This window comes from Acinonyx jubatus, chromosome A3 (assembly GCF_027475565.1).
Source record: "Acinonyx jubatus isolate Ajub_Pintada_27869175 chromosome A3, VMU_Ajub_asm_v1.0, whole genome shotgun sequence".
Lineage (NCBI taxonomy): Eukaryota > Metazoa > Chordata > Mammalia > Carnivora > Felidae > Acinonyx > Acinonyx jubatus.
In genome coordinates, this window is record NC_069388.1 from 48,752,396 (window position 1) to 48,773,140 (window position 20,745).

Consider the following 20,745-nt stretch of genomic DNA (forward strand, 5'->3'; position numbering starts at 1 on the left):
CCCCTCACCCGACAGCGCGCGGATGTGACGTTACGACCACCGCCCCTTCCGGGAGCTAGCGCGCGGGGCCTCAGGAGCGTAGGTCAGAGGTTCCTCTCCGCCAGGACTAGTGAGTGGGGCAGGTCTGGGGTCACGTACCTGGCTCGGGGTGCGGGGCTCCGAAACGCGTCCCGGCCCAGTGCGGACGCCTTAGAGGCATCGGGAGGCGCGTAGCCTAACCCCGGGGTCGCCCAGCTCAGCGTCTGCGCTTCCTGTGTTTTCATTGCAGGCGGTGGGGAGGCAGGAAACGTTATGCTCAGAGTAGTGCACATAGGCGGTGCTGGACTTAGGTGTTGGCCTTTTGTGTCGGTAGAAGTTGGCGCTGCTTGTGAAGTGACATAGACCCTGGCTCATATAAGCGGGTTAAAAAAATAACAAGTTCGTATTTTGGGAGGGACACGAGTGCAAGTAACGCCCGCCTGAAATTTATATTACCTTTTACAAACATCCACTTGAGGGGAAAATTTGGGACAAATATGCCGCCCTTTGGATTAGGGACATTGAGTATTAAATCTTTTTGTTAACAGAACATTTGATAAAGTTTGTGAAAGAGTTACCCTTAGAAGTAAAAGTGGGGCTGACATAGTCATAAGTAGAATATATGCAACTAGAGAGCTTATCCCAGGTCTATACTTAATAGAACCACTGGGTAGAATAGTCCATTGACTGAACGTGCAGGTGTTTTCACTTAATACACTGCAAAAATCACGTTAACTAATACATACTGTTTTGTCCATGCTGTAAGTATATGTATCTGAGGTAGCATACACTAAGTTGTGGATAATGATAGACAGAATGGGAAACCCATTAAGTTGTGTACACCTTGCATTTCTTTGATGAAGAGGGGGAAAGTAATTAAATGATTGGTCAGAGGATTCGCAGAACAGGCCAAGAAAGTGACATTACTGTTTTAAGAGTCCCTCAATATAGCAAGAGTAGAAGCAGAGTGACTTTAGAATGACAAAAGAGGAATTTTGAAAATTATTGTTTTGTAAGTTTAGCATTTTTCACGTGTGCATACTCATAATGGGCATTACTAAGCACAGCTATGCCTGTTTTTATTTTAGTCCCTTTAACATGATTTAATGTGAATAAAATCAGAATTTGTCTAAATAAAAAAAAAGTAAAAGTGGGGTATAAATAGAAGCTATCATTAATTGCAACAAATAAGGTTTAAGTAAGCAGGAAGCAATCTTCGTTCGTTAGCAATATTTTAGTCAACTAGGTATATTTCTAGGTGCTGGGAGATGACGATGAGCCAACCATAGACAAGTCCCCTCACTGAAGGTAAACTAATGAGAGATGACTTTAATCAGGTCATCATAAAGATAACTGTAAAATGTGAAATGTAATAATTGAACTAGAAAAGAATAATATGATCTTGTGAGAGCATTTGACACATGAAGGAGCTGAGAAAGGATTGGATTTGGGGGAAAAACAGGATTTCCAATCAGAGGAAACCAAGTCCTGTTACTGTGCATCATCTCTAGAAAAGGCATGTTCAGGATGAAGTATTAAAGAATTAATTTCCAGGGTGCCTGGGTGGCTCAATTAAGCATCTCACTTGATTTCAGCTCAGGCCATGATCTTGTGGGTTTGAGCCCCATGTTGGGCTGTGTGCTGACACCAGGGAGCCTGCTTGGGATTCTCTCTCCCTCTCTCTCTCTGCCCCTCCACCCCTCATGTGCTCTTGCACTCTCTTACTCTCTCAAAATAAACTTAAAAAAAAAAAAAGGAATCTCCTTATTGCACTTGAAGGTTCCCCTGATCAAACATGCCATTATCGTTCTTAGGCACTAGAATCCCACATGACTGTTTAATAAGAAACCAAGAGCCAGCATAAGGGAAATGAGTATATATAAATCCAGTTCAGGGATTCCAGGACTGCCAGGGATATAGTTAAGGCCTGGTAAGTATTTTATTTCATTCCCTCTCCAATACAACTGGTATAGCTGTTGTATCAAGGATAATTTAAACAGCACTGCATGACCTGGCCCTTCCTGCCTGTCTGGACTACCTCTCCGGTTCTGAATCCTATCTTTCAGATACTCAGCATTGCTTGCTGTTTCTAATTCTCTGCTGAGAACCCTTCTCCTAATTTCTCAAGCAGAACATCTTTATGTCTAAGACACTTTGAACATGCCCAATTATAGGACTAAGCTCATTGCATTAGATTTATTTGTATTTCATGCGCAGCAGTAAGGACCACCAACAAAAAACAGCCAGGAACAGAATTGTAGAAAAAAAAGTAATAATAATAAGTTAAGTTTATTGAACTTGCTACAGCAAAGGAATTCACCAGAGGAACTGTGAGGCTCCTTAAAAGGGGGGAGTTATGGAAGCATCCATGTGAGGGTTAGGGCCGGTGTTAGTAACAGATAGTCTTGGCAGGGATGGGTCAAAATTTATAAACTTGGAGAGTCATTGGAGGAGTCAGTGGTCTTATCTGGAACACATGAGTCCATGTGGAGTTATTGGGAGGTCAGCTTGTCTTATCTTGGAGCAAATGGTCTGAATGAGCTAAATTAGTTAAATGGTCTGAATGTAATGCTTGTTTTTGCTGGGCAGTGCAGTTTAGTACCGTTTTTCTGTTTGCAAGTCATGGTGAGGTCCACATTGCTGTTTGTGGCTTCAGTTCTCCCCCCAGGCTCCAGCCTAGCTGCCACCCAGTTATCAGCAGGGAGATGGGACCCCTATAATTGGTTAGACCAAGTTTCTCAACTTCAGCACCACTGACATTTTGGGCCAGATAATTCTTTGTTGGGGGTGGCAGGGAGAAGCTCTCCTGTGCATTGCAGGATGTTTAGCAGCATCCCTGGCCTCCATCCACCAGATGCCAATAGCGTCCCACCTAGTGATGCTAATTAGTAATGTCTCCAGACATTTCCAAGTGTCCCCTAGGAGACAAAATAGCCCCTGGTTGAGAACCACTGGGTTAGACCAACCAGAAGCCACCCTCTTTGCACCCTGAGACTGGGGATGAGGCCCACTTTCATTAAACTTTGGCCCACATGGAGGGCAATTGATTTCAATAAATCAGGGTTCTACCAGCATGGAAGGAGAGGCAGTGATGCTGGGCAAGCAGCCAATTGTATACCTCACAGCTTAAACTAGAAATACTCCCTATTTCCAGTCCAGTGCTTTTTCCCAATCCCATACTGTTTCCATTTCTTTCACAGATATCTGCTGAGAGCCTTCCAGGTGCTCAGCCAAGTGCTGTGACGAAACGAAGGTGAAATAAGGTGAGCCAACATGCAGACATGTTATAATCTCAGAGGGGAGATAAGCCTAATAACCGATATAAAACAGTGTCATGGAAGAACTGCATGATGCCTTGGGGGCCACAAGGAACAAGTGCCATCAGGTAGCAATGCCCAGAGAAGGTTTCATGGAGGAGGTGATGTGTGAACCAGGCCTTGGATAAGTAACATTATAATGGGCAGGTTGAGGGGATGGAAGAGGACAAGAAACAGGCCAAAAGTATGGAGTGCCCATGGATTGATCGATAAGGTGATGACAATCAGGGCAGACTTCAAGGTTATGAGTAATCAAGGAAGACAAACCATCTCAAAGGGGTAAAGAAGAGCAGCAATAGACAGAGCCCTTCTCCCTGCCCTGAATCCAGGGGAGAGAAAGAGTGGCCTGCCCTAAACAGGGCTTCAAGCTAACTTGTATTGTGATAGGAAGCTCTGGTGTCAGCTCGGGCAGGAAAGTGGAAAGTTAGAGAATGTAAAATAACTTGTTCACTGTAGAAAAAGCATCTTAGAGATCATGCAGGTCCCAGGCACAGACATCCACAAAAGCCCACTTAAGATGAGGGAGGGATCTATTGGAAGGATATGGGGATATCTCACAGAATACCATCACAGAAAATACAGCCAAGCCTCACAGGGACTGGAACAAGGGCCTGGAAAAACAGGAACAATGTTCGTCTCATCCTCCCTGGGGCCTCGCCACGTTTTGTCTCTTGGTCCCTGCATGTTTCTGGGGCAAGCCCTGTTATTTGACTGCCTCCCTTCTTTTTTGCTGCCCTCTACTACAGCTGGATACATTGTTACTTTTCCAGCTCCTAAAGCTAAGGTGGTCCTAGGCTAGATTCTGGCCTTGAGATAAAGAAATCTAGGGTTTCTTTTGACCTCTAGGAAAAGTTTTTGCTTTTCTGATAAAAGGGAGAGATAGGCCTTGCCCTTTCTTCTGCTCTGAACCCCAGAGTTGTGCTTAGAGTGACAGTAGTGTCTTGTGACCATGGGAAAACACCTTGAGGTCTAAACGACAGCAGTCTGAGAACAGAAAACCTAGGCTGCTCACCTCTGCCAGCAACCACCTACACCTGGGCTTTCAGATTACATGAGGAAAACAACCCCTCATGCATGTGAGCAGTTTGTGCTTGCACCTGAATGCGTTCCATCTGACACGCATTCTCTGCATGGACATGTCCATGGCAGAAAACTACTGCCTCAAGCCCAGTTCTCCATGACTTCCCATTTCAGGAATCCCACCAACTAACTACAGTCTCTTTGTCCCAAGTCCAGATTCCTGAATTGAGACTCTAATGTTCCCAACTTTGGTGAGGTGTCCAAGCCTGGTGCTGTGTTAGAGGACAAAATCCCACGTTCCACTGAACGTTCAGGAGGAACGAGAGAGGGAACTAGGCGGCAGGACTATGCGTGAGCAGGACAGGACAGCACATTGAATGATGTCTGCTCCAATGAGAAGCAGGTAGGGGAAGAGGTAAGGATTATAAATAAGTTGACTGGAGAAAACTCCCTTAATTACACTAATGAGGAAGATTCTTAAGGTCGACCCAGACTTGATAGGAAATGGTTCTCAGTAAGAAAGACATTCCCCAGTGTCTGCATGGACATGGACATTCATTGTTATTATTTCTGTTGACAAGTAGCTCGTCTGTCCCATTGTTCTTTGGGAATCTTAACACTGACATTTCCTATTTGGCATGGGTCACTTGTTAATCACGTTTCATTACACCCAGAAATCATTTCTTGAAAGCAACTAATTATTTCACTTAGGCAATTTCTACTCTGCCTTTTTGAGCAAACATATGCATACTTGTAAGTGTATGGCTCCTGGGTGACTCAGTCGGTTAAGCATCCAACTCTTGGTTTCAGCTCAAGTCATGATCTTAAGACCTGTGTCAAGCTCCACGTGAGCCTGCTTGGGGACTCTCTGTCTTAGCCCCTCCCAACTCATGCTTGCTCTTTCTCAAAATAAATAAACTTTAAAAATATTCAAATAAAAGAGTTAAGTGTTTCCTTGACTCTCAAGAATAAAGAGATATATGATTGGCGGAGATGACGTCCTTCTTTGGGAAAGAAATCAGCCCAAAATATGTCTGTGCATCCAGAAGGCTGCTTGGCAGAAGTTTGGGTCTGCAAGAGCAAGGAGACTAGACAGAGTTACCCAGTTGGTGGCTCTTACTAAGAAAATCCCACCCTGCGGGCACCTGGGTGGCTCAGTCAGTTAAGTGTTCAACTTCGGCGCAGGTCATGATCTTGTGGTTCGTGGTTTCAAGCCCTGTGTTGGGTTCTGTTCTGACTACTAACAGCTCAGAGCCTGGAACCTGCCTTGGATTCTGTGTCTCCCTCTCTCTCTGCCCCTCTCCCACTCGCACTCTGTCTCTTACTCTCTCTCAAAAATAAATAAACGTTAGAAAATCCCACCCTATTTGCAAGAGAAGTTGGCAGGCCAACTATTCCAACAGGTTTTCTAAACTCCTTGGTACTTAGCAGTTTGTTAATAATGTCCTAGGACAGGCAGCCACAGCTTTCTTCCCTTGTCTCTTTCTCAGTTTATTTAGAGTCGGATTTTTGCCTCTGGCTTGTCACCTCTTTGGCCATGGTTGGTACCCTATCGTGCAGATGTCAGGGGCACTAATCAGCTCCTGTGCTATTTGGAATAAAGGCTGGTGCAGGCAGGAATTCAGCTTCACGTTTAGCAAAGGCCATAGTGATGGAACCCTCAAAGTGGTACTCTTGGAGGGTCACAGTTTGCCTCTGGCATGACTGGCTGGGAACAAGTTTGGTGGTGTCCCCTAGTTTCCCCATATCCTTATGATAAGGAGAAGAGGAATCCCAGCAACCAAGCAAAAGAGTGTTGAAATAGAGACTTCTTTTTTTTTCTTCCCACTCTTTTCCCTCCAGAGAGCAGGGTGAGAACAAAATGATTCCCATCTCCAATACTTGTAAACCAAGACAGCCTGCAGGAGGGGTTTTTTTGTCCCATAGGCAGCCACAGGGTTTGGTCAAAACGGGCTGTGTTCTTCACAGGCCTGTGCCATTCTTTAACAGTGGCACCTTCCCCTCATTCCACCAGAGAATTCCAGAGTGTGTGTCTTCACTCTGCAAGACAAAGAGCCATTCTTGACACATACCAGCTACCAGCTAGGCAAGTGTGATGTCTATTCATTCAACAGATACTAAGCACTTGCCATGTCATGTGTTAGGCAGTAGTCTAGGCACTGGTAATTTGCAGGTGGATCCTGCCCTCAGGGAGCTTACCTACAAGAGAGGAAGGAGACTGTAGATGCACGTACACTGCACAGTGGGTGAGAGGGCAGGGAGTGGGGGCTACTGTTTGTGTGGGGTGGTAGATGGAAGCAGTTGACACTAAACTGTGAATAAAGTCCACTAACTGAATGTGAGTGGGAAGATCGGGGTCTTGGTGTTTGGGTATTATTTGCATTGTTTATCAGGGTGTGGCTGCAGACATAGGCTGTGAACACGTTTGCTTTCATTCCCGTAAGTGTCACCAAGCTCCTAAAGTCCTTGCAGGGAAGTGAGCCCTGAACACAGGGCATTTACAAATTCACTGAGAAAAAGGATTCCTGAACTTATCCACTGATTTTAAGTAGTTACACTTTCTCAAGGGCATTTTCTTGTTCTACTCTTTGCCCAGGGTCCACACACCAGAGACAACACCAAGCAGATGACTGCTTCTTCTTCCCCTTTCTGCCCCATAGTACTGCTCTCAGCTTGCTTCCCCTTAAATCACCTGTGCCAGGAGGACCATCCTAGTAGTCAGATGCCATAATCAGAGTGTGTGGCCTTCACAGTGTCAACAGCTGGACTCAAAGGCATAAAATGAAGGTAAAAATAAAGCTGATTCTAGGCAGCAGTGGCTCAGTGCCTCAGTGGGTCCCTAGTGAATTATTTTGCCCCAGAGTGCTGAGCTTCAAGACAGTGGTTCTCAACTTTGGCTGCACATTAGAAGCATCTGGGAAGCTTTAAAATATGGTGATGCCTGCATTGGTTGAGCATCCCACTCAACCAATTGATTTTGGCTCAGGTCATGATCCCAGGGTCGTGGGATCAAGGCCTGCATTGGGCTCCACACTGAACATGGAGCCTGCTTAGGATTCATTCTCTCTCTCTCTCTCTCTCTCTCTCTCTCTCTCTCTCTCTCTCTCTCTCCCTCCCTCCCCCTCTCCCACACTTGCACTCGCTCTCTAAAATAAAAAGTTAAAAAAACTCCAATGCTTGTGCCCCACCCCAGAAGTTATGATTAAATTGGTCCAGGGTGTGGCTTGGGCATTGTGAGTTTTGAAAGCTCTCTAGGTACTTTTAAAAGCCAAGTTGAGCATCACTGCTTAGAGAGGAAATAAGAAATAGAGAAATATGTATAGTATTCCATTTTAGGGAGGTAGAGGGGACAGGGGTCTGAGTCCAGTGTCGCTATGATTAAGAGACAAAAAGAATCACCCCTTTTACCAATTTGCACTCGGATCCTGAAGAACTGCCTGCCTGCAGGAACATCTGAGAGGCAGCTCTGGGCTGAAAGAGGCTGCAGAGATTTGGCAAAACCCTGACAAAACACCCCTCCTCTTGTCTGGGACCCTGAGGGGCTGTGATTTATTGGTGGGAACACAGACTGTGGTCAGGAATGGGAGGAGAGAGGCTCTGACATGCTGGCAGTGTTTCCTATCATGACCTCAGTGGAAGTTACCTGGGTTTTGTTTCATGTCAGTTTGTTAAGCTGTACATGTTTTATACACCCTTCTATATATGTTATGTTTCATCCAAAAAAATTATTTAAAAAAAAAAGCTATTGCCTAGGGGTGCCTGGGTGGCTCAGTTGGTTAAGCATCTGACTCTTGATTTCGGCTCAGGTCATGATCTCATGGTTCATGAGATTGAGCCCCCTCACTGGGCTGACTATGCAGAGCCTGCTTGGGATTCTCTCTCCCTGCCCCATCCCCCAACTGTCTCCCTCTCTCTCAACAAGTAAACAAACAAACATTTTTTTTTAAAAAGCTATTGCCTAGTTTGAAAGCTCTCTTTCTCCAGGTCACTTTCTTAAATGGAAACAGAAATACATGAAGTGTTGGGATTATTCAGTGGTCTCTGAAAGCTGGTCACTAGGACCTAGTTGACTATGCAGAATTATTAAAAGTTCAGATTTCCCAACCCCCGCCTCCTGAGATTCAGGCTTAACAATTCTGAGACAGGAATCTGTGTTGTCATCAAGCAGGCATCCAGGTGAGCCTGGCACCAGTCCCTGGAAACTTTCCCCGGGGACCACTGCATGCTCTGCAGCCAGCAGCCCATCATGAACACAGACCAAAGTGGGGACCTGACTTTGAAAGCCCTCTGGACCCAAGAATCCACAACTTGGAATAGCAATCAGCATGCAGCTGGCTTAGATCCACTTTTGAGAGAAAAGTGAATTTATTTTTATCAGTGTCTTAATTACTTGAACTCAAAAAAGCAAAAATGTCCATCCAACCCAACAGTTTAGAAATAAAATGTTAACACAAGAAGTTGCTTCCAAAACATATAATGGAAGAGAATTTCATCAAATGTCTTTCTTGTGCCTGGAGTATGAAAGTTATACAAAATATTTTCACATGACCAAATCATAAAAGCTACTTCTGAATCTAAGTCCCATACAGAGACAAATTTTAAAGGTTATATTAAGTAGTAACTGCAACCCTCTAGGGAAATGTTTTAGGAAAAAGGGAATGACTAGAAAAGTCATGGTCTGAAAATTATTGTATGGCATTTTATCGCTGGCTACTACCTATCTCTACAGCTGTTGACTGATTGATAACACACCATATGAGTAATTTCCAGCTTTTTAAGCTTTGGGGTGAAGATAACCTTTTGCCAGGTTTTATTTATTTATATTACATTGGTCCTCCTATTTGTGCTACATTTCTCACCTACACTACATAAGATTCACCACATAAGATTCTCTGCACACTCTGTATTCGTGGACCATATTCACAAAAAACCCAAATTTGTAGGTTGGCAGTTATCTGACTCTGTTCAGGCTGCTATAACAAAACACCATAGACTGGAGGGTTATAAACAACAGAAATTTATTTCTCACAGCTCTGGAGGCTGAAGTGAAAGATCGAGGTGCAAACAGATTTGGTGTCTGGCGAGAACTTTCCTCCTGGTTCAGAGGTCACCATCTTGTCATCGCTCTGTCCCCACATGATGGAAGGAGCAAAGGAGCTCTCTGTGTCCTCTTTTAGAAGTGCACTGATTCCATTCATGAAGGCTCAGCTCTTATAACCACCTCTTATAACCTCTTATAACCACCTACCAAAGGCCCCACCACCTCCTGTGATACCATCACCTTGGAGATGAGGATTTCAACATATGAATTTGAAGGGACACAAACATTCACACCATTGTGATAGCCAAGCACATCTTTTGATTGATTACATGGTGTAAAGATGTACATGGATTCCATTTAAGTCTTGTTTCTAATGTAGACAACTTGTAATCACCTTACATATCCATTCATAATGGTTAAATAAATGCTCAAATTCAGTGGTTTGCTACATGCAGCCATTACAAAGAAGATGGGTCACCGTCTACTGATGGGGAGATAGTCATGTAACACTGGAAGGGAGAAAAGAAGTACAGAGTAATATGGAAAAGCCTCACTAACTTATGTGAAACGTTTGGATGAAAAGTATGTTGGAAACCAGAATCTGTCACATTTTAGGGACATTATGCAAGACTTCCTCCTCATGTGAAAACAGATTGAGTAATTGAGACTCACACTCTCCATGGGGATAATGATGAGCAAAACATTTACAACACTTGCATACCAACACCAGAGAGCCTGAGCGTGGTAAGGAATTACTGGGCCAGGGAAAACAGAGGCTCAGGGAGGTGAGGCCACTGCTGGGAGCCACTTTTTCCCGACAGCATCTGCAAGTTCTGGGGAAAGTTGGGAGGCCATGCCACGTTTCAGACAGCTGGTTCTCAGTTGGTTCAAAGACACACCAGTAAGAGTCCTACTGAGTCATGTGAGACAGAGCAGTGGTTCACAGCGCTGGCTGGCCCGATGTGAGTCTGCTTGCGTTGGTTTCCCTCCTTCCCTGTTTCACAACCTCATTCCTCACACCTGTCCCTGGAATCACATTCCTAAGCAAATCACCTGCACGCAGGCCCTCATCTCAGTTTCTGCTCCAGGACCATGGAGATGAAGGCAGTAAGAGAACTAGAAAATAGAATGTGAGAGGTCCCAACATATGGGAAGTTAACGATCTTCAAAAAAGGAGACCAAATAGGCAAAAACTACATATGAACAGATAATGATTGAAATATTTCTGGAACTGATTAAGATGGACAACAAGCCATTAAGATGGACCAAGAAGCCCTACAGAGCCCAAGCAGGACAAATAAAACAAGTCAACCAAAAAGTAATACTGCAAAAACTAAAGACCATTGGTATTCACAGGTGGAGAAATTGTGTATTTACTTGGTTTAATCCTGTTATGCAGCAAAATTCCCAAACAGTGATGAAGGGAAACCTTACATAACTCCAGTTAAAGATCACTGAAACTCAAATTGGCATCACCACCCCTCCAAAAGCACTGTCTCCTGGAAAGCTTCCTCTCGGCCTGGATTTAGGCTTCTCCCCCCTATCAAAGATAGAGCTACTCAGAGGTCAACAGTAAGGTGCCTTAAAAAAGCAATAAAATAATAAAACTAAAATGCCGTTGATATTCTTCAAAGCTCTCGCAAGAAGGGACCACACCACCTTTGGTTTGAACTTGGGGGTCAAGGGTGGAGTCAGACCAGCTCCATCCACACCCCAGCTCTGCCCCGAAGTGAAATGAGAGGAGGAGATGGGGTGACCTGCTTAGGGCCTCCTTGCACACTGTGCCCAACAGTATAAGCATTGCTGCTGTGCTCCTGACATTGGGTATCCTGAGGGCGGCTGGCGCAGTGGGTGCAAGTCAGCTCTGCAAGGATTGATGGCTCAGGTTCATTCCACGGCCAGATCTCCTCTCTCAAGTCAGGCCAGAGAGACTGGGTGAGAATTCACACTCCCCTTGCTTTTCTATGATCTCACTGCTGTGGGTGAACCTGGAATGAGCATGAGCCTGAATCAGCTCATGACTGATCTTTAGATAACTGCTGTCATGAACATTAGCTGTGATTTTTCTGTTTCTAGACTTAATAGGGACATTTTCCCTTTGGGAATTAATTATGTTGGAAAGCTGAATTTTCCCTTGAAGCACAACTTTTCATTTTGTTTTAGCTACTCTAAATGAGAATTATTCTTCAAAGGTACCGCATACTGCTTTTTTTCTGAATCTGAATAGAATTTCCCTTTGGGTTTATTGTTATTACCAATTTCATGCTGGCCTGGAGACGCACTTAATGCCAAGATTAGCTGTCTCTGGATCCCAGTCCAACCCTGTCTCTGTTTCCACACCTACAGATGTCTCCTCTCTGCTTTCACTATAGCTGCCTTCTCTTCTCTCTGCTTCTCAGTTTTCCTGACTTGGTTTTTGCTAGGACATCTCAGTTCTGACAGAAAATCCAAAGCAAAAAGTGACATCTGAGGTCAGGGCAGATGTGGTACAGCTTGACCAGCCTCTGCACATCTACCTCCTGGGCTCCATTTTTCCTGTGCCCTTCTGTTCTCAGACAGGCCCTGCCTCAGGGCAGCCAAAATCCTACTGTAGCTCATCTGTACATCCTGTCTGTGGCCATAGATTATTCCCGCAAAAGAGGGATCCTGCCGTGACTTCCCACCGCAACCTGGGGTGCAAAAATGTGTCTTTCCCCATGCATTCAGTGCCTGGCTGAGGCCCCTGGGAATACTCCCAGCCTCCCTGCCCCCCAACCTCCAGAGCACAAGAACAAGCACTGTTCCTAGGAATAGCCATTCCCAGTTCCTGCTTTGGTCCAGCTTTCTTAGGAGACAGTTGGGTCAGGGCCTTTCACCTCCCATCCCCCATGTCCCCAGTTCATGGAAACCTCATCCACCCACATCTAAAGAAAGGACAAACCTGAGTAATGGGACGTCTCTCTCAGGCAAGCCTGTGCTTTTCACAGAGGCAGTCTATGACAATGAGATTCTTTTTGCTTCCCTGTCCTCGTCTGTGCTCCAAATCAGTGCCCACCACCAGAACCTTGTGTGAAGGTGGAAATGTTCTTGTCCATGCTGTCCAATCCGGTAGCTATTTGCCACGTGGCTACTGAGCATGTGAACTGTGGCTACTGCCACTGAGGAACTGAATATTTTATTTTATTCTTCTCTATTCTGTATATATTTTTTACTTATGCCTAAATAGCTATGTATAACTAGTGTATTGGATAGCACAGCAATCTAGACACAGATAGGTTTACCAAATAAGAGTGTAAGATAGGTAAGCTCTTAGTATGTATTTCCTCCCTGTAAAGGATTTCCTCCCCAATGGATTTTTTTTTAAGTGTTCTCTTTTGAATGACTAGGCCCTTTCAGTTTTGTCCTTGGGATTATATTCAGCAATAACAATAGCATTATTTGATCAAAAACATCACAACAGAAGGAAGAGAATGAACAAAATAAACTTTATTTTAACTATCCTGCTCACTGTCCGAGTTTATACCCCAGCCATTTCATAAATAGCACCATACCTACAGTCTGCCAAGTCCACCACACATGTGACAGGTCCAAGTGCATGGTTCTCTGTTGCTAAGCGCTGCTTGTTACTTAGCAACAGAGAACAGACCATCACTCTATTTCTGTGGGCCACAGCCAGTGGCCACCCTGTTGGTGTCACAGGCATACTTGCCTAATCAGAGAGAAGCCAGCACAACTATGACCCACAGTAGGTGTTCAGTTCCCCAGACACCCCTTGAACACCTACACAGCTGCAAGGCACATATAATGTGGGGTAAAGATAAGAACAACCTTTCCCTGTTTCCAAGGACCCAGCTCAGCAGGCTGCCTTCACCTGTGTTCCACGCCACTGGCCCTCTTGTGCTTGGCTAATAAACACTTTGCAAACCTAAAGGTTTATGTCATCTTGCTAATGTTCAGATGGCTTAAGGCATTCTTAAGAAAAAGAGAGACACCTGATTCAGAGTTCTAAGTCTCATCCTTGGACCTCTGTGGTTCTTCCCACACCAACCACAGAATGAAGGATAGGCAGTTTTCAAGGATCCAGTCCTGGCCAAACAAGTCACCTGAGTTTTCATGGGCTTCCCCGAACATCCGTACATATTTGGAGCATGCTGACCTTCTACCAAGAGGCATTTGAGGTGGAAAGGGGAATCTTTCCACATCACAGCTTGGAGAAACAGAATATATGAGTGGTTCTAGAACTAAAATTGGAGCACGTTCACACCATCACTTTTAGAAGTTAGATTTCATTATACATAAGACAGGGTAAATAGAAATATACACCAAAACAAGGATGCTACAAGCTTGAAAGTTCTCAAGATAGCTATATTTAGACAGAGGTACAAACATTTCAAATTCAGATTCCCAGAATGCCAACATTAAAAAGGCATCCTCTGACCCTCTCCACATTTCCCCATGAGCAAAGGCACAAAAGGATATTTTCATAACTCTAAATGTTACGAAGAATGTGTATAAGTAAATCTGCACACTACATGTGTATATCTGCGCATTCTTCCAAAATATAAAAGTATAAAAATAAAATTTCTGCCTTTTGTATCTAGTACATCTGGGGGAAAAAATATGATTGCTTCTGGTTCTCAGTCATCTGAGCAGGCACACCTCACCTTCCTGTGCTGTCTGGAGGTGACACAGAAATGGAGATGACATTGACTTTTCATCCCAGGAAACCAAATTCAGGACAAGGGAAACAAATGCTAAGCATATCTAATAGTATCTCTTCATGGGTCCTCAGCAGAAAGAAAGCAGGGCTTAGCACAGACTTCACATTTGGGCAGTGTGGATTACACTCTAGGAGAGGAATGCTTCTGGGACAGTAGGAAATGAGCCAATCTGAGAGCTACATTCTGGAAGGACAGTTAGGGGCATGGGCACTGGGTCTCAGCCAAAGCCCATCACTGAGCAGCAGTTTGTTTGTCTTTGTACTTCTGGTAGACCTTCAGGATTTCCATGATGACATGGGGGTCCTCCAAGGTGGTGGTATCTCCCAGATCCTGAACTCTTCCTGTAATTATCTTCCTCAGGAGCCTCCGCATGACTTTTCCAGACCGAGTTTTTGGAAGACGCTTCACAACCTGGCAAGGAAAGGGTGTGGAATTCAAGTTCAGGTGGTGCCCATACTCCCAGCAGTGTCCACCTGCACTGGGATAACAGCAAGGGATGACACCCTTCCTGGGGGCTCAGGAATGAATGACTGAGATGCCAGGCCTGCCCCAAAGATATGGAGACCTGTGGTCTCTGGTTATATCTTCACACCATCTGGACCTAAAGCTGAAATCAACCTGAAGGGCAGAATCAACCACACATCAGGGGTTTGCTGAAGCCTTCCTCCAGGTCAGGTCTGTCCATACCTGGGTCTGCCTCACTGCTGATACCTCTGTCTCCTGTTCACTACATTAATGAGGGCTCCCAGATAGGAACAGAACCAAGTATATGCCATGGCACCTCGTCTCCACCCACTGGCCGGGCCCAAAGTGGCTTTTTGCTGACATAAGTGGTAAGAGCTACTTCAGACAAAAATGTTGTCTTGCTTAGTATTTGAAAATTCAGCATTTTCAAATAGCCATGGCCCCTTTAATGTGAACAGCAACATGCTAAGAGCTATGTTTGGGGCTTATTTGGAACAGTGACCTATCTTTTGAAAGGGGAGTTCAGGTCTCCCTAAAACTCTGGTCACCAAACAGCTTGACTTCGTATGACACCAGGGGAAGCTAGGGCCATTCCCATCTCAGAGGACCTCCTCTGAACCAAGGAAGACTGTGGGGGGAAATGTTAACAAAGGAAGGAGTGGAAACCTAATAAGGCTAGAGAATGGGCCCCCTTCTTCCCCAGACCGGACTCTAACACAGACCCTCTCAGACAGGGTCTGGCAGTGTCTCCTGCACTGACACCAGGAGATATGTTCAGAATCTAACTGGGGCTGGGGAACACTGGTACTTTCCCCATGTTTCTCTATTTAAAATCTCTTATGAATAAGGCAGAGACTTAGACAAAATGCAACAATGGAGGAATTTATCCCAAATGCAAGAAAAAGGTAAGTCCATGGCCAGAGATCTAAGTGGAACATATATAAGTAACATGCCTTATAAGATATAAGTAACATGCCTGATGGAGAATGTAAAGCAACAATCCTAAGGATACTCACTGGGCTTGAGAAAAGAATAGAAAACATCAGTGAGACCCTGACCACAGAGATAACAGACTTAAAAAGGAATCAACCAGAGATGAAGAACTCAATACTCAAGATTGGAAACAGGCTTAATGCAATGAACAGCAGACTGGAAGAGGCAGAGGAATGAATTGGTGACTTAGAAGACAAAATAATGGAAAATAATGAAGCTGAACAAAGGTGAGAAAGAATTATGAAACATAGCAATAGACTTAGGGAACTAAGTGTGACTCCATCAAATATAATAACATTAACATTTGTATTATAGGAGTCCCAGAAGAAGAGGAGAGAGAAAAGGGGGCAGACATTTTTTTTTTGAAGAAATGAAAGCTGAAAACTTTCCTAATCTGGGGAAGGAAACAGACATCAAGATCAAGGAGGCACAGAGAACTCCCATCAAAATCAACAAAAGCAGGCCAACACCAAGACCTATTATAATTAAATTTGCAAAATATAGTGAGAAAGAAAAATCCTAAAAGCAGCAAGAAAGAAAGTCCTCAACTTGTAAGGGAAGACCCATAAAGCTAGCTACAGATCTGTCCTCAGAAACTTGGCAGACCATGATATATTCAACATGCTTAATGGGAAAAATCTGTAGCCAACAACACTCCATCCAGCAAGGCTACCATTCAGAGCAGAAAGAGAGATAAAGAGTTTCCCAGACAGACAAAACCTAAAGAAGTTTGTGACCACTAAACCGGCCCTGCAAGAAATATTAAAAGGGGACTCTGAGTGGAAAAGAAGGACCAAAAGTGACAAAGACAAGAAAGGATCAGAGAAAATCTCCAGATACAATGACAAAACAAGTAATAAAATGGCAATAAGAATAAGTACATATCCATCAAAAATTACTTTGAGGGGCGCCTGGGTGGCTCAGTCGGTTGAGTGTCCAACTTCAGCTCAGGTCATGATCTCACAGTCTGAGAGTTCGAGCCCCACGTTGGGCTCTGTGCTGATAGTGACAGCTCAGAGCCTGGAGCCTGCTTAGGATTCTGTGTCTCCCTCTCTCTCTGACCCTCCCCCATTCATGCTCTGTCTCTCTCTGTCTCAAAAATAAATAAACATTTTTAAAAAATTAAAAAAATTAAAAAAATTACTTTGAATTTAAATAGACTAAACACTCCAATCAAAAGACCTAGAGTGACAGAATGGATAAAAAAAAAAAAAAAAGACCCATCTATATGCTGCTTACAAGAGACCCATTTTAGATATAAAGCCACCCTGCAGATTAAAAGTGAGGGGATGGAGAAATATTTACCATGCAAATGGATGTCAAAAGAAAGCCAGAGTAGCAATTCATATTTTGGACAAAACAGATTTTAAAACAAAGACTATAACAAGAGACAAGGATACTATATAATCATAAAGGGGATAATCCAACAAGAAGATATAATAATTGTAAGTATTTATTCTCCCAATATTGGGAGCACCCCAATATATAAGACAATAACAAAAATAAAGGAACTAATTAATAATAATACAATAATAATAGGGGACTTTAACACCCCACTTACATCAATGGACAGATCACCTAAACAGAAAATCAACAAGGAAACAATAGCTTTGAATGACACACTGGACCAGATGGACTTAACAGATATATTTAGAACATATCATCCTAAAGCAGCAGAATACACATTCTTTTTGAGTGCACATTGGACATTCTTCAGAATAGATCACATATTAAGTCATAAAACAGGTCTCAGCAAGTACAAATACACTAAGATCATACCATGCATGTTTTCTGATCACAACACTATGAAACTAGAGGTCTACCACAAGAAAAAAAATTGGAAAGACAACAAATACATGGAGATTAAACAACATGCTACTAAAGAATGAATTGGTCAACCAGGAAATCAAAGAAGAAATAAAACAATATATGGAAGCAAATGAAGATGAAAACACGTTGGTCTAAAACTTTTGTGATGCAGCAAAAGTGGTTCTAAGAGGGAAGTATGTAGCAATACAGGTCTACCTCAAGAAGCAAGAAAAATCTCAAATAAACAACCTAACCTTACACTCAAAGGACCTAGAAAAAGAACAATAAATGAAGCCTAAAGCCAGCATAAGAAGGGAAATAAGATTAGAGAAAAGATAAATGGTATAGAAACTAAAACAAAATAAATAATAAAACAGGTTCATGAAACCAGGAGCTGACTCTTTGAAAGAATTAACAAAATTGATAAACCCCTGGCCAGACTTATCAAAAAGAAAAGAGAAAGGACCCAAATAAATAAAATCACAAATGAGAGAGGAAAGATAACAACCAACACCACAGAAATACAAACAGTACTATAAGAGAACATGAAAAATTATATGTCAAAAATCTGGATAATCTGGAAAAAAATGCATAAATTCTTAGAAACATAAAAACTACCAAAACTGAAACAAGAAGAAATAGAAAACTTGAACAGACCAATAACCATCAAAGAAAATAAATCAGTAATCAAAAACTCCCAACAAACAAAAAGTCCAGTGCCAGATGACTTCACAGATGAATTCTACTAAACATTTAAGGAAGACTTAATACCTATTCTTCTCAAACCATTCCAAAAAATAAAAAAGGAAAGAAAACTTCCAAATTCATTCTATGAGGCCAGCATTATCCTCTTACCAAAACCAGATAAAGATTCCACTAAAAAAGAGAACTACAGGCCAATATCCCTAATGAACATGGATGCAAAAATTCTCAATAAAATCCTAGTAAATTGAATCCAACAATACATTAAAAGAAATATTCACCATGATCAAGTGGGATATATTCCTGGGCTGCATGGGTGATTCAATACTTACAAATCAATCAATGTGATACACCATATTAATAAAAGAAAAGATAAAAACCATATGATCATTTCAATAGATCCAGAAAAAACATCTGACAAAATACAGCATCTATTCGTGATAAAAAACCATCAACAAAATAGGTTGAGAGGGAACATACATCAACATAATAAAGGTCATATATGAAAAGCTAACATCATCCTCAAAGAGGAAAAACTCTCAATTTTTCCTCTATGGTCAAGAACATGTCCACTCTCACTGCAGTTAATTAACATAGTACTGGAAATCCTAGCCACAGCAAGTAGACACCAAAAAGAAATAAAAGGCATCTAAATCAGCAAGGAAAAAAGTAAAATGTTCACTATTTACAGACAACATGATACTCTATATAGAAAACCTGAAATACTCCACCAAAACATTGCTAGAACTGATACACAAATTCAGTAAAGTCATGGGACACAAAATCAACATACAGAAATCTGTTACATTTCTTTTTTTTTTAAAGTTTTTATGTATTTTGAGAGAGAGAGAAAGAGCACCAGGGAGGGACAGAAAGGAGGGAGAGAGAATTCCAAGCAGTCTCTGCACTGTCAGCGTGAAGCCCAACATGGGGCTCAAACCCATGAACTGTGAGATCATGATCTGAACTGAAATCAAGAGTTGGACGCTTAAACAACTGAGCCACCCAGGTGCCCCTGTTAAATTTCTTTAAACTAATAATGAAGCAGCAGAAAGGGAAACTAAGGAATCAATCCCATTTACAATTGCACCCAAAACCATAAGATACAGAGGAATAATCCTGACCAAAAAGGTGAAAAACTTGTACTCTGAAAACTATAAAACACTGATGAAAGAAACTGAAGATGACATCAAGAAATAGAAAGACATTCCATGCTCATGAGTTGGAAGAACAAATACTGTTGAAATGTCTATACTACCCAAAGCAATCTGCACATTTAATGCATTCCCTATCAAAATACCAACAGCATTTTTTCACAAGAACTAGAACAAACAATCCTAAAATTTGTATGGAACCACAAAGAAGAGCCCTGAAGAGCCTTTTTGGCCCTGAAGAGCCAAAGCAACCTTGAAAAAGCAAAGCTAGAGGCATCACAGTTCCAGACTTAAGGAACATTACAAGGCTGTAGTAATCAAAACAGTATGGTACTAACACAAAAATAGACACACAGATCAATGGGACAGAACAGAAAACCCAGAATGAACCCACAACTACATAGTCAATTAACCATCAACAAAGCAGGAAAAAATATCCAATAGGAAAAAGACAGTCTCTTCAACAAATGGTGTTAGGAAAACTGGACAGTTACTTGCAAAGGAATGAAACTAGACCATTTTCTTACACCAAACACAAAAATAAATTCAAAATGTATTAAAGGCCTAAATGTGAGACCTGAAATCATCAAAATCCTAGAGGAGAACACAGACAGTAACCTCTTTGGCATCAGCCATAGCAACTTCTTTCTAGATCTGTCTCCTGAGGTAAGGGAAACAAAAACAAGAATAAACTATTGGGACTTCATCAAAATAAAAAGTTTCTGCACAGCAAGGAAACAATCAACAAAACTAAAAGGCAACCTATGGAATGGGAGAAGATATTTGCAGATGACATATCTGATAAAGAGTTAATATCAAATATGTATAAAGAAGTTTTATAACTCAACACCCAAAAAAACAATCTAATTAAAAATGGGGAGAAGACATCAATAGACATTTTTGCAAAAAAGACATCCAGATGGCCAACAAACCCATGAAAACATCCTCAACATCACTCATCATCAGGCAAGTACAAATTAAAACTTCAATGAGACATCACCTCACACCTGTCAGAATGGCTAAAATCAACAACACAGGAAACAGTATGTCATGGTGATGATGTGGAGAAAGGAGAGCCCTCTTGCACTGTTGGTGGGAATATAAATTGGTGCAGCCACTGCGAAAAACAGTATGGAGGTTCTTCAAAAAGTTAATAATAGAGCTACCCTATGATCCAGCAATTGCACTACTAGGTATTTACCCAAGGAATCCAAAAATACTAATTCAAGGGGATGCACGCACACTGATATTTATAGCATTATCTACAATAGCCAAATTATGGAAACAGCCCAAGTATCCATCAACTGATGAATGGATAAAGAAGACGTGGTATGTGTGTGTGTGGGTGTGTGTGTGTGTGTATGTACATATATATATATATATAGAGAGAGAGAGAGAGAGTATATATAGTAGAGTGTGTGTGTGTGTGTATATATATATATGTGTGTGTATATATATAGTAGAGAATATTATCTAAGCAAAATTAAGTCAGTCAGAGAAAGACAAATACCATTATGATTGCACTC

General features: G+C 42.4%; 1 protein-coding gene and 1 long non-coding RNA gene across 4 annotated transcripts in view; one reads left to right on the forward strand and one right to left on the reverse strand.

Moving 5' to 3' along the window:
* Positions 1 to 21: 21 nt before the first annotated feature.
* LOC128311169 (uncharacterized) lies at positions 22 to 19,420 on the forward strand. Its single transcript, XR_008289230.1, has 3 exons — positions 22 to 4,770; positions 9,387 to 15,781; positions 15,870 to 19,420. It is a non-coding gene; the product is annotated as an uncharacterized LOC128311169 (long non-coding RNA).
* ACSS1 (acyl-CoA synthetase short chain family member 1) overlaps positions 12,842 to 20,745 on the reverse strand; it is a 61,504-nt gene continuing 53,600 nt past the window's right edge. For all 3 annotated transcript variants that reach the window (XM_053200326.1, XM_027069436.2, XM_027069435.2), the window contains one exon: positions 12,842 to 14,507. In XM_053200326.1, the coding sequence (XP_053056301.1) occupies positions 14,328 to 14,507 (180 nt within the window). In that variant the 3' untranslated portion in view covers positions 12,842 to 14,327. The remainder of the gene's footprint in view (positions 14,508 to 20,745) is intronic.